Consider the following 13785-nt stretch of genomic DNA (forward strand, 5'->3'; position numbering starts at 1 on the left):
AGGATGGAAGAGAGGAAGAAGGAAGGAAAGGAGTACCTCTGTCCTTCTTTCCTTCCTTCCACCCTTCCTCTTTTCCTTTCTCCCTCCCTCCCTCCCTCCCTCGTTCCTTCTTTCCTCCCTCCCTCCTACCTTTCTACTTTCCTTCCTTCCTTTCCTTCCTCCTTTCCTCCCTTCATTCCTCCTTCCTTTTCTTCCTTCCTTCCTTCCATCCTTCCATTTTTCCTTCCTTCCTTCCTTGCTTCCTTCCTCCCTTCCTTCCTTCCATCATTCCTTCCTTCCTTCCTTCCTTGCTTTCCTTCCTCCCTTCCTTCCATCTTTCTTTCCTTCCATTTTTCCTTCTTCCTTTCTTTCCTTCCTCCCTCCTTTTCTTCCTTTCCTTCCTTCCTTCCTTCCTTCCTTCCCTCCTTCCTTCCTTCCTTCTTTCCATCTTTCCTTCCTTCATTCCATCCTTTTATCTTTCCTTCCTTTCTTGACTCGAGGACAACAGGAGGGTTAAAATGCCCCAAAAATAATGGATAATTTTCATCTTTCAAATGACGAGATGAGGGGAATACCGTGTGTTACTGTCGTGTTATTGTTATTTAATTATCTCAGTGTTTGAAAATCAACACCTGAAAACATTAGTACCACGCTGTCCACACAGAGCCAGGTGAAGGAGGTGCAGAGGGACCTGGAGGAGTCACGTGCAGCCCAGAAGGAGGTGCTGACCTCAGCCAGGAGTCTGAGCGCAGAGCCAAGGCGATGGAGGCCGACGTCGTCCAGCTGCATGAGGTGAGATCAGCTGATCGGCTGAAAGCATCAGTATGGATCATCAATGCTGCTGCAGCTTCTCAGGGTTTAATTATAGTCAAATATGGTGATTTTGAAATATCTCACTTTAGAAATCGCAAACTATTATTTTAATCAGATTTTAGCAAACATAAATCTTTAATAACACCTCACATATAGTTTTATTTTATTTTTTTTTTAAGTCCTAAACAGCCGGATCCTCAATGATTGTTGTTCACACTTTGCTCTAATGAACAGAAGCCCTGAAAGACAAGTGAGATTATTTCTAAATGAGATATTCTAAATCTCTGGAGGTGGAAAAAAATACATTTTTTTCACCTGTTTTCACACAAAAAAAAACAAAGTATAACAAACCTTAAAAACTAAAAACTAAAAATATATCCTGGCAATATTATTTAATTTTTGTACACCGACTGAATCTTACGGAAGCCATTAAAAGGCAACTAAGAATATTTTTTTCATGTATTTTCACAGAATGAGGGAGAAAAAACCCTAAAATTATCCAGCAAAACTCTTTCCCTATGTGTTTTCACACAAAAAAACCTAAAACAGACAAACAAAAAGTTATAAAACAAAACATTATCCTGGCAATATTTTTTTACACTGACTCAATTTTACGGAAGCCCTAAGAGGCAAAACATTTTTCACCTAAAATTAAAAAAAAAAAATTCCGGCAAACCTTTTTTTTCACTTGTTCTTGACTCATAAACAAGAATATAATTTAAAAACGGACATAAAAATTGGATCTCTTATTTGTCTTTCAGGGCTTCCGTACTAGCGACTTCCTGTTCATTTGTCGTTTCTTTCCTTTTTCTCTCTGTCCGTCTTCTCTTCTGTGCGTCTGTCCAGATGTTGGCAGCAGCCGAGAGAGCTCGTAAGCAGGCGGAGGCGGAGAGAGACGAGCTGTCCGAAGAAATGGCCAGTAACTCCTCCGGAAGGTGAAACATCTTTCAATAATCATTCCTTCATTAACCCTCCTGTTGTTCTGAGTCAAGGAAGGAAGGAAGGGAGGAAGAAGGAAGGAGGGAGGAAAGGAGGGAGGAAGGAAGGGAGGAAGGACGGAGGAAAGAAGGAAGGAGGAAGGGAGGGAGGAAGGAAGGAAGGAAAGGAGAGAGGAAGGAAGGAAGGAAAGGAGGGAGGAAGAAGGAAGGAAAGGAGGGAGGGAGGAAGAAGGAAGGAAGGAAGAAAAGGAGGGAAGGAAGGAAAGAGGGAGGGAGAAAGGAAGGAAAGGAGGGAGGGAGGAAGGAAGGAAAGGAGGACAAGGAAGGAAGGAAGGAAGGATGGAAGGAAGGAAGGAAGGAAGGAAAGAAAGAAAGGAGGGAGGAAGGAAATAAGGAAGGGAGGAAGGAAGGAAGGAAGGAAGGAAGGACGGAGGAAAGAAGGAAGGAGGAAGGGAGGGAGAAAGGAAGGGAGGAAGGAAGGAAAGAAGGATAGAGGAAAGAAGGAAGGAGGAAAGAAAGAAAGAGAGAAGGAGGGAGGGAGGAAAGGAGGGAGGGAGGAAAGGAAGGAAAGGAGGGACGAAGGAAGGAAGGAAGGAAGGAAAGAAAGGAGGGACGAAGGAAGGAAGGGAGGAAGGAAGGACGGAGGAAAGAAGGAAGGAGGAAGGGAGGGAGAAAGGAAGGGAGGAAGGATAGAGGAAAGAAGGAAGGGAGGGAGGAAAGAAAGAAAGAGAGAAGGAGGGAGGAAAGAAGGAAGAATGGGAGGAAAGGAAGGAAGGAAGGTAGGAAAGAAGGAACAGTCAAAACAGACGGGGTCAATTTGACCTGGGAGGACGACATGAAGGCTAAAAAGCCACTTGTTTATCTCTCCTCTCCCTCCCTCCCTCTCTCTCACTCTCTCCCTCTATCTCTCTCTCCCTCCCTCCCTCTCTCTCCCTCCCCTCTCTCTCTTTATCTCTCTCTCCCCCCCCCCCCCCCCCCAACCCTAACCCTAACCCTAACCCCCCAGGACCCTGATGTCTGATGAGAAGCGTCGGCTGGACTCTAAGATCAGCCAGCTGGAGGAGGAGCTGGAGGAGGAGCAGGCCAACGTGGAGAGCCTCAACGACCGTCTGAGGAAGAGCCAGCAGCTGGTGGGTTCAGGGTCCGACGGGGAACCAGAGCCGGGTCAAAGTGGACGAATCACTTTTAATTTTATCTATATTTAACCTTTGTGTCGTCCTCACGAGTCTGTTTTGATGTTCCTTCTTTCCTCCCTTCATCTTTTCCTTTCTCCCTCCTACCTTCCTTCCTTCCTCCCTCCTTTCCTTCCTCCCTTCCTTCTGTCCTTCCTTCCTCCATCCCTCCTTCTCTCTTTCTTTCCACCCTCCATCCCCCTTTCTTCCTTCCTTCTGTCCTTCCTTCCTCCCTCCCTCCTTCTTTCATTCCCTCCTTCCTTCCGTCCTATCCTCCCTCTCTCCTTCTCTTTCTTTCCTCCCCCCTACCTTCCTACTTTCTTTCCTACCTTCCTCCCTTCCTCCTTTCCTTCCTACCTTCCTTCCTTCTTTCCTCCCTTCCTCTTTTCCTTTCTCCTCCTCTTTCCTCCCTTCCTTCCTCTCTCCCTCCTTCTCTTTCTTTCCTTTCTCTCTCTTTCCTCCTTCCGTCTTTCATTTCCTCCATCCCCTTTCTTCCTTCCTTCTGTCCTTCCTCCCTCCCTCCCTCCCTCCCTCCTTCCCTTTCCTTCCTCCCTTCCTTCTTTCCTCCCTCCCTCCTTCTCTCTTTCTTTCCTCCCCCCTACCTTCTTTCCTTCCTTCGTCCCTTCCTCTTTTCCTTTCTCTCTCCCTCCCTCCCTCCTACCTTCCTTCCTTATTTCCTCCGTCCTTCTTTCTTTCCTTTCCTGCCTTCCTTCCTCCCCTCCTTCCTTCCTAGACTCGAAGACAACAGGAGGGTTAAGATTGAATTATTAAGCTCATGAAAACTGTGATTTGATATATAAATGATATTTTTTGGATACATATTTGGCACATAATGAGATAATCTAGCAGTTAACAGAGATAATAACTGGAGCTCATGTATTTTTTTATTTGACCGTCATCTACTGACTGTTCCCTTCCTCCTCTGCAGGTGGAGCAGCTGAGTTCGGACCTGTCCACAGAGAAATTCTCCTCTCAGAGCCGGGAGGGATCCAGGCAGCAGCTGGAGAGACAGAATCGAGAGCTGAAGGCCAAACTGCAGGAGGCGGAGGGCCAGGGCCGCACCAAGCTCAAGTCCGCCATCGCCGGCCTGGAGGCCAAACTGAGAGAGGCGGAGGAGCAGCTGGAGATCGAGAGCAGGTAATGATGGGAAATGGAGTTCGGGTCAATATCACGAGTGAAAAGTAGAGCAAAACACAGGGGAGTAGATGTTGTTTTACAGCTCGATACTGTTGGTTAGTATTTTAACCTTCGTGTTGTCCTCCCGGGTCAAATTGACCCTGTCTGTTTTGACTGTTCCTTCTTTCCTTCCTTCCATCTGTCCTTCCTCCCTCCCTCCTTCTCTCTTTCTTTCCTTCCTTCCTTCTTTCCTCCTGCCATCCCCTTTCTTCCTTCCTTCTGTCCTTCCTTCCTCCCTCCCTCCTTCTCTTTCTTTCCTTCCTCTCTCTTTCCTCCCGTCCTTCTTTCCTTCTGCCATCCCCCTTTCTTTCTTCCTTCCTTCTGTCCTTCCTTTCCTCCCTCCCACCTTATTTCCTTCCCTCCCTTTCTTCCTTTCTACCTTCCTCCCTCCCTCCTTCTTTCTTTCCTCCCCCTACCTTCCTCTCTTCTTTCTTTCCTGTCCTTCTCTCCTCCCTCCCTCCTTCTTTCCTTCCCTCCTTCCTCCCCCTCTCCTTCTCTTTCTTTCCTCCCCCTACCTTCCTCCCTTCTTTCTTTCTTCTGTCCTTCTTTCCTCCCTCCCTCCTTCTTTCCTTCCTTCCTTCCTTCCTCCCCCCCTCCTTCTCTTTCTTTCCTCCCCCAACCTTCCTCCCTTCTTTCTTTCCTCTGTCCTTCTTTCCTTCCTTCCTCCCTCCTTTCCTTCTTTCTTCCTCCCTTCCTTCCTTGACTCGAGGACAACAGGAGGGTTAAAAAAGCATCTGTTTGACATATAAAATTAGACATTAACACATATTATAGCGCTACATTTTACATCTAAATACACTCCATCTTCCCTTTTTTTCTCTTCTTCTGAGTTTAAAATGACAATATACTGTAACAATTTAAATCTGCACTGTAAAAATTATTGATTTTCTTTAATTCATTTCTATATTAATTAACTGTTATTATGTCTAATCATCACCAAAAAATGTTTTCATCACTATGTAGCTTATACTATATGCGTAAGATGCATAAAATGAAATGATGACAATTAATAAAGTATGTATATATATATTAAAATAAATAAATAAATACACTCAATAAAATACAGATTTTTAAAAAATCCATTTAATGTGAAAAATAAGAATAAGAGAAGAGAAATATAAACACACATTTTAAAAAATTAAAAATAATAAAATAAATATATGTAAAATGCACAAATGTCACAATTGTAAAGTAAACCAGAGAATAAAATGTTGCCATGATTTCTGTTCTGCAGAGAGCGTCAAGCCAACGGCAAGAACCTGCGTCAGAAAGAGAAGAAACTGAAGGATTTCACCGTCCAGATGGAGGATGAGAGGAAGCAGGCGCAGCAGTACAAAGACCAGGTGATCATGATGTCGAGTAATCACAGTAATCGATCAGTTATTGATTAGTCGACTGACAAGAGGATTAAACTTCAACTATTTTGATAATTGAATAATCATTAACCCTGCTGTTGTCCTCGAGTCACGGAAGGAAGGGAGGAAGGAAAGGAGGAAGAAAGGAAGGAAGGAAAGGAGGAAGGAAGGGGGAAGGGAGGAAGGAAGAATGAAGGAAAGGAGGGAGGAAGGATGGAGGGAAGGAAGGGAGGGAGGAAAGGAAAGAAGGAAGTGAGGGAGGAAAGAAGGAAGGAGGGAGGGAGGGAGGAAGGAAGGAAGGAAAGAAGGAAGGGTGGAAAGAAAGAGAGAAGGAGGGAGGGAGGAAAAAAGGAAGGAAGGAAAGAAGGAGGGAGGGAGAAAGGAAGGAAGAAAGGGGGATGGAGGAAGGAAGGAAGGAAGGGAGGAAAGAAAGAGAGAAGTAGGGAGGGAGGAAAAAAGGAAGGAGGGAAGGAAAGAAGGAGGGAGGTTGGAAGGAAGCACAGAAGGAAGGAAGAGAGGAAGGGAGGCAGAAGGAAGGAAAGGAGGGAAGGAAGGAAGGAAGGAAGAAAAGGAGGGAAGGAAGGAGGGAGGGAGGGAGGGAGGGAGAAAGGAAGGAAGGAAGGAGGAAAGAAGGAAAGAGGGAGGGAGAAAGGGGGATGGAGGAAGGGAGGAAAGAGAGGAGGAGGAGGGAGGGAGGACAGATGGAAGGAAGGAAAGAAGGAACAGTCAAAACAGACAGGGTCAATTTGACCCGGGAAGACGACAGGAGGGTTAAAAAATGAGCAACTTTTTAGAAAATCTTTTAAATGAACCTCTTTATTAATAATCTATGGGTCTGATTTACTAAAGTCTGCATGTGTAACATCACATCATCTCTGTCCTTTCATCTGTGCAGGCGGAGAAGAGCAGCCTGCGGGTGAAGCAGCTGAAGCTTCAGCTGGAGGAGGCGGAGGAGGAGGCGCAGCGCATGGCGGCCGGCCGCAGGAAACTGCAGAGAGAGCTGGACGAGTCGAGCGAGGGCAACGAAGCTCTCAACAGAGAAGTGTCTTCACTCAGGAGCAAACTGAGGTAAACCCGGCTGAACGCTGACAGACTGAAGGTTTAAAATCATCAGAGTTATAAATCAAATCAACTATTTAATTACAATATGTTCTGATAAACTGTGTAATCTAGTTTAACATACCAACATCTTCTTATTTCTAGTTAACAACTATGAATTTAATATTCAAATACAAAATAAAAAAAATAGTTTAATCATTAAAAAGAGAAAGAAAGGAAGGAAGGAAGTAGGGAAGAAAAAGGGAAGGAAGGAAGGAAAGATGGAAGGAAGGAAAGATAGAAGGAAGGAAGGGAGGAAAGAAAGATGGAAGGAAGGAAGAAAAAAAGGAATGAAGGATGGAAGGAAGGAAAAATGGAAAGTGGGAAGGAAGGTTGAAAGGAAGGAAGGAACGAATAGAAAGAAAGAAGGAAGGAGGGAGGAAAGAAGGAAGAAAAGATGGAAGAAAGGGAGGAAGGAAAGATGAAAGGAAGGAGTGAAGAAAACAGGGAAGGAAGGTTGAAAGGAAGGAAGGAAAGATGGAAGGACAGAAGGAAGAAAGGGAGGAAGGAAAGATGGAAGAAAGGGAGGAAGAAAAGAGGGAAGGAAGGAACGAACGAACGAACGAAAAGAAGACAGGAAAGAAAGATGGAAGCAAGGAAGGAAGAAAAGAGGGAAGGATGGAAGGAAGAAAAGATGGAAGAAAGGAGGAAGAAAAGAGGGAAGGAAGGAAGGAAGGAAGGAAGGAGGGAGGGAAGGAAGAAAGGAAAGATGGCCTGATCGAACCCCTCGGCGGGCCAGTTCTGGCCCACGGGCCTCATGTTTGACCCCCCTGTGTTATATTGAATCATTCATTTTGTCCTTCAGAAGTTTCAGTGATAAAAAATGAAACTCGTCCCTGAATCTTTGTAACCTCTGATGAATCCTTTCCTTCCTTTCGTGTCCGGCTGCTCTTTGCTTCAAACCTCAGAAACTTCTGATCTGCAAACTGTCCCTTACGGCTTTTCCCGGGAATATTCTCCCTTCTTCCTCATCGCCTATCCTGATCCCGTCTAAAGTTTAAACCCCCCCGCTTCCAGATTTTTAGATCTAATTATTAAATCTTGCTTTGTGATAAACCACCAAAAAGTCCCTGCTGCTCTCAATCCTTCCTCTGTCCTTCGTCTCCTTCTGATCTTCCCTCTTCCTCCTCTTTTTCTCTTCCTCCTGATTGTGTCGGGCATTCCCAGGCGTGGCGGGGAGGCGGGTTTCAGCAGTCCCAGTCCGAGGAGCAGCGGCAGCATCAGGAGTTTGGGGCTCGGAGGAGGAGGAGGAGGAAGCATCAGCCGGAGGAGCGCCATCAGAGAGAACTCAGTGGAGCTCCAGGAGGAAGAGCCTCGCTCCCCGTCTCCACCAACCTGCGACTCCCCTGCGGAGCCACGCGGAGAAGTCTACACCTGCTCCCCCGACGAGTAGAGGGACCAACGCTCAAAATGAAAGAGTTCACCTGAGTAGCATTTCTGTTTAAATTTAAAAGTCATGTCATTACGTTAATCTCAATGTTTCTGAAAAAAAGAGGAATTTATATACGACAGATATTTTAACAACACAGCTGAAATTAAAATTCATTTTGGCCTCCGAGTTATTACATAAACTATTTTAACCTTTGTGTCGTCCTCCCGGGTCAAATTGACCCCGTCTGTTTTGACTGTTCCTTCCTTCTTTACTTCCTTCCTTCCTTCCTTCATTCCTTCCTTCCTTCCGTCTGTCCTTCCTCCCTCCCTCCCTGCTTCTCTTTTTTCCTTCCTTCCTTCCTTCCTCCCTGCTTCTCTCTTTCTTTCCTTCCTTCCTTTCATTCCTTCCTTCCTCCCTCCCTCCTTCTCTTTCTTTCCTTCCTCCCTTCCTTCCTTCTTTCCTCCCTCCCTCCTTCTCTCTTTGTTTCCTCCCCACTACCTTCCTCCCTTGCTTCTTTTCTTCCTTCCTCCCTTCTTTCCTTTCCTCCCTTCCTTTCCTTCCTTCCCTCCTTCCTTGACTCGAAGACAACAGGAGGGTTAAAAAAGAAAAAAAAGTGAGGGAAAAAAACCCCAAAAAGTAAATATTCCCCAACAAAACAATACAATAGAAAACTAAATTACAGTTTAAAGCCCTGACACTCCTAATATAAAAAATACAAACCTATTTGATGTCAAAATGAGACTAAATTTTTATACAATTTCTACCATGTTTTAATTTTTTCCTTAATTTTAAAACGTACAAAGTGCGTAAAATCAATTGACTAAATAATTGATTCATCATTTCAGTTGTTTTCAAAGCTCAAATTCTCAAATGTGGGAATTTGATGCTATTAACAACTTTTAACCTTCATGTTGTCCTCCCAGGTCAAATTGACCCCATCTGTTTTAACTGCTCCTTCTTTCCTCCCTTCCTCTTTTCCTTTCTTCATCCCTCCTTCTTTCCTCCCTCCCTTCCTTCTTTCCTCCCTCCCTTCCTTCTTTCCATCCTTCCTCTTTTCCTTTCTCCCTCCCTCTGTCCTTCCTTCCTTCCTTCCTTCCTTCCTCCCTTCCTTCCTTTCCTCCCTCCCTTCTATCCTCCCTCCCTCCTTCCTTCCTTCATTCCTTCCTTCCTTCTTTCCTTCCTTCCTTCCTCCCTTCCATCCTTGACTCGAGAACAACAGGAGGGTTAAACTGAATGTTCAGATTAAAACAATTTGAATATGTAATCTGGGCTTTTGAACACAACTTTATAAAAAGTAAACAAGAAAATAATTAACAGTTTACTTTCCATTTTAAATCTAAATTATCCAAAGTTTCGGGGGATATTTTAATTGTTTTTCTATTGGATTGGATTGTTGGAAAGAAATATTGGCAGCTTCAATCCAAAAATACATTTAACCTTTGTGTCGTCCTCCCGGGTCAAATTGACCCCGTCTGTTTGGACTGTTCCTACTTTCCTTCCTCCCTTCCGTCTGTCCTTCCTCCCTCCCTCATTCTCTCTTTATTTCCTCACCCCTACCTTCCTCCCTTCCTTCTTTCCTCTGTCCTTCTTTCCTCCCTTCCTCTTTTCCTTTCTCCCTCCCTCCCTCCTTCCTTCTTTCCTCCCTCCTACATTCCTTCCTTATTTCCTCCATCCTTCATTCCTTTCCTTCGTCCCTTCCTTCTTCCTTTCCTTCCTTCTTCCTCCTTTCCTTCCTTCCTTGACTCGAGGACAACAGGAGGGTTAAAAAAAATCTAACCAAAATGTTAAAGAACCAAACTTTTAATCTGTTTCATTTGTTGTTGTTTTTTTGTATCTTCCACTATGTGATTTTAATATATTACTCTCCTGTGGTTTTATCTCCACCTCTCATATATATATATAAAATAAATACATTCACATAAATAACAGTTCAAGAAGAGCACTTATATTAGCGAGTTTGCATCCAAACCTGCTACGAAACCACCAGCATCAGTAGTTTGTAAACACAATTTTAACAGGAAGGAGACATTATGTGTTGGGGGAACAGAATTTGACATAACACCGGACCTCTCGTTGACCAATTATCCTTTACTGTCACATTAAAAAGAGGCATTTTAACAGATATTTTCACCATAAACGGGGCAATCAAGTGGTTTTTATGCCTTTTTAAATGAACCATTTTAACACCTATAATAACTCGTAAATTCAAATTAATGTACAAGATCACGATCAGCTGATTGAGTCCAACAGAAGTACCAACACATTACTACACTAATATATATTTTTTATATTTATAGACTGATTCCAGATTATTTATTTGGGGGGGAAACAAACCTCCATTATTTAAATTAAAAGAAATATGGATGTTACAGATTTGAACTCCTTAAATTACGATAAAAATTCAACGTGGTTATTTTTTTCAGTGTTTGTGGAAAAACATCACCGATCATTTCGACATATTTATATTTATTTATATTCCAGGTAGATTAAATGATTAGATAGAGATGTGTTTTATTTGGAAACTGAATGTAAAACTATATTTGTAACCTTACTGTTGTATATTCATCGTTGACACACAACACGTACAAACATATCGCTGACTTGTAATGACTTTCTGCTTTGTGAACCAATGAAGTGCTATTAAACCTTTCCCAAACCCGAACAAATGCGTCTTGTTTATTTTCTTTCAAAAATAATTTAAATCAATGTGACTTTTTCTTTCACCATCAACACCAGCTAACTTATTAATTTGACTATTCCTTGTTTGTTTTGCATTATATTTTATTACAATTTTACATTCAGCAAACTTTTGGTCAAAGTAAAACAGACATGTATTAAGGTTCATCTTTATTGGGTTTAGTTTCTTACCATGCCCACCATGTGCTTACCAAACAAAAGGAAGAACCGCCCAACTACTTCCTGTATTGATACACTGGTGATGTCAGTGGGTTGGACTAAGCATGGGGGATTTATTTAACTCGGTTAAAGGGCCGATTTCATGTCTTTGATTTATTCTTGTTTTGACTTATGGAAATGTTAGGAATGATGGCTGGGTTAGGGTTAAGTGCCAATTGGTAAGAGGGAGGAAACACCCCTGTAGTAATGGTTCTGCCTAATTGAGAGGAGGGCCTATTTAAGGGGAGAGATGTAGGTTTAGAGAAGCTCAGAGGATGCGGGTGTAGCTGTGTGCACTTGTTCATGGCTTAGTTGAGTATCTTGAGTTAAGCCAGTTCATTTTAAGTGTCTGTATTCTTTTCATTTTTGGACACACATTCTTTTTGTTGTTACGCCGGACTGAATAAATCAGTTTTTACTCATTCAAACGACAGCCTGAGTCTGCCTGCCTACCAGCTTCCTTGTCACTTGAACGACACTACATCACACTCAATCAGTTGGGTTTTTTTTACATTTCAAGTTTTATTGCTTTTTCAGAAACATCATAAGCAGCAGGTCTTGGCACTTAGTATGTGAGCATGCAAGTACTTTTATAGAGTCACATAAGTTAAAAAAGAACAACAACAAAAAAACAACAAACAAAACCATTTCTGCTTCTTCACACTGACCTTTGACCTTTACTGTAAAGTCTGCTGCTGCTGATTTAACCCTTACATGCTGTTCAGAGTCAAATTGAACCCATTTTTACATTTGAGAGCAGTAAAAACACCATATACACATTTCTTTTAACCAGAATTTTCCTAACGTGAAATAAAATGCTTTTTTTTTTTATTTCTATGCAGCTGATGCACATTTGTATATATGCAAATGTGCAAATTTAACCTGTGTTTATCACAAAACATTCAAAAATCAGCATTCAAACATGTTCAAATGTTCTCCTGGACCATTAAATAGTGATTTTAAATGTCTTTCTTTCCCATAAGATTAATCAAACAATGTGTAGATACTAATTATGTCAGTATATGAACAGTATGTAAGGGTTAAACCCAACCATTAGCAGCTACTACCGCAACCTACATATTAAACCTACGTCAGTGACCCTTTAAGTGGAGGTACAGTATTCAAAACACTACAAGTCAACCTACATTACATACTTTTCTCTTTTTAACATAAAACACAAGTAGCCTTCACTGAAGTATTCATATCTCCTCGTTAACACAAGGAGTTTTTCCAATTTCACTCCTGCAAAGACAGAAGTGGAGCTCTGCAGAGAGGTTCATCTGGTTTAAAGAAACGCCTCCACAGTCTGAAAGTGCCTCGTCTACTTGTCGGCTAAACTGACGGTGCAATAATGGAACAAGACTACAAGTACGAGCAGCACTCTAAAAATTAGCTGGTGATTTTCTATGTTTTTCTTCTTAGTCACATCTGGAGCCAAACCAACAATGAACTGATCTAAGTAATATGTGTGTATCCAAAGCCCGACATGCAACACCGCTGCAATTGGAGACATCGTTCCTTCATTATGAAGAGTTTTGTCACACTAGTTTGTTTAGAAACAGCTCCAAAGAGTTATATCAGTCATCACGTTTTCAGTCATTTTACATAGTTAATACATTTTTGTAAATTTCTCAGGAACGGTAGGAAGAAAAACCTCCCACTAGAAGTTGATTTCAAGTCGGTATCGTCAACTTTTCAGGAGTTATAAAAGTCCTACAGGGAAGATGTGCAGTTTGGGAGGAGCCAAAAAAGACACAGGAGAGTATAAAAGCTGACGCCCAGATGCAGCTTTGTCCACCACATTGATCCCAACCTTGATAGTGACTATTTTGTGATACAGTGAATACATATCATTTTCAACTTGCCTCTCAAACAGACATCTTCACTTACACACTGTACCCACAATACAACGGTTCCCTTATTCCCTGTTGGGTAAGACAAAAATAAAAACAACCAAACACACAATATAAAATACCTTCGCCTCTATTCTGAAGCAGCTGCCCTTGTGCCTGGTTGCCAAAAGGCTTCCAGGCCACAAATGAAAATACAGACAACACTCTGTTGGCTGCTGTTAATTCATTTGAATCTGTGGAAATGTGATGATGTGATCCTGCTCCTTTGGGTTCCCAAAGGACGGTGCAGTACACCTATTACATGGATGGCATGGTTATCGAATTGATCAGTCCTCAGGCTGTAACAAGACATTTTCATTACTTCTTTTTGCCATAGTTTCTGTCACATGGTGGTTCCTCAATACCACAAAATTTAAAAAAACACCTAAACCTCTCTATTTCAGTGGTGATGGCTCAACCGACTTCAATCATAGCTTTGTTTATGTCATTCATAGCCTACGGTGGGTACGTGATGACTGTGACAACACCAAGCCACACTCGAATCTCTTAACCCTTTACAAGTCTGAGGAGACGGCAGCCAGTCATTACATGAAGTGATTAGATAGTTCAGGATACAGCTGTGCATGGTGGATGCTGAAGACCTGCAGAGGCCCACCCTTCAAAAGCAGTGTTTGTCCAACACTGCGAAAACAAACGTCTTCGGACACAACGGCAAACATACGGTGATCTGTAAATAATCTTCACGCTTGCCAAGATTGGCCAAAAAGATACAGTCCCACTTACACTCGCCATCTTTTGACAATGAGGCACTCGATCAACTCCTGAAACAAAGCCAGTGGTCCTGTCATTCCTGGAGAAGCCAGAAGGGGGCCTGGTCCAAACACTGAGGAAAACAATGGACCACCTCTCCACTGTCCTCAGTAAGTGCTTTGCTATGGTATGCTGCCTCCTGGGAGTCCAACCAGGTAGAACTGGCCTTGGAGGAGCTCCTTTACAGCCACCCACTCTTCACTGGGGATGTACTCTATTAACCCCAGAAGCCTTATCATGGGTTCTGCTCCCTTTAACAGTGCCTCTAATCCCCTAACTCTTTAACCAAGCCACAGCAAATACACACAAGCAGAAAATGTGGCA

At 42.8% G+C, this 13785-nt stretch overlaps 1 protein-coding gene across 1 annotated transcript in view; it reads left to right on the forward strand.

Annotated features, from left to right (window-relative positions):
- The window catches only part of LOC133999257 (myosin-11-like), a 28288-nt gene extending 20364 nt beyond the window's left edge, over positions 1–7924 (forward strand). Inside the window, 8 exon segments of the mRNA XM_062438446.1 lie at positions 625–707; positions 710–771; positions 1639–1727; positions 2737–2860; positions 3831–4039; positions 5313–5421; positions 6329–6501; positions 7699–7924. Of these exon segments, the coding sequence (XP_062294430.1) occupies positions 625–707; positions 710–771; positions 1639–1727; positions 2737–2860; positions 3831–4039; positions 5313–5421; positions 6329–6501; positions 7699–7924 (1075 nt within the window).
- Positions 7925–13785: the final 5861 nt, after the last annotated feature.

The sequence above is a fragment of the Scomber scombrus genome, chromosome 18 (genome assembly GCF_963691925.1).
Source record: "Scomber scombrus chromosome 18, fScoSco1.1, whole genome shotgun sequence".
Classification (NCBI taxonomy): domain Eukaryota; kingdom Metazoa; phylum Chordata; class Actinopteri; order Scombriformes; family Scombridae; genus Scomber; species Scomber scombrus.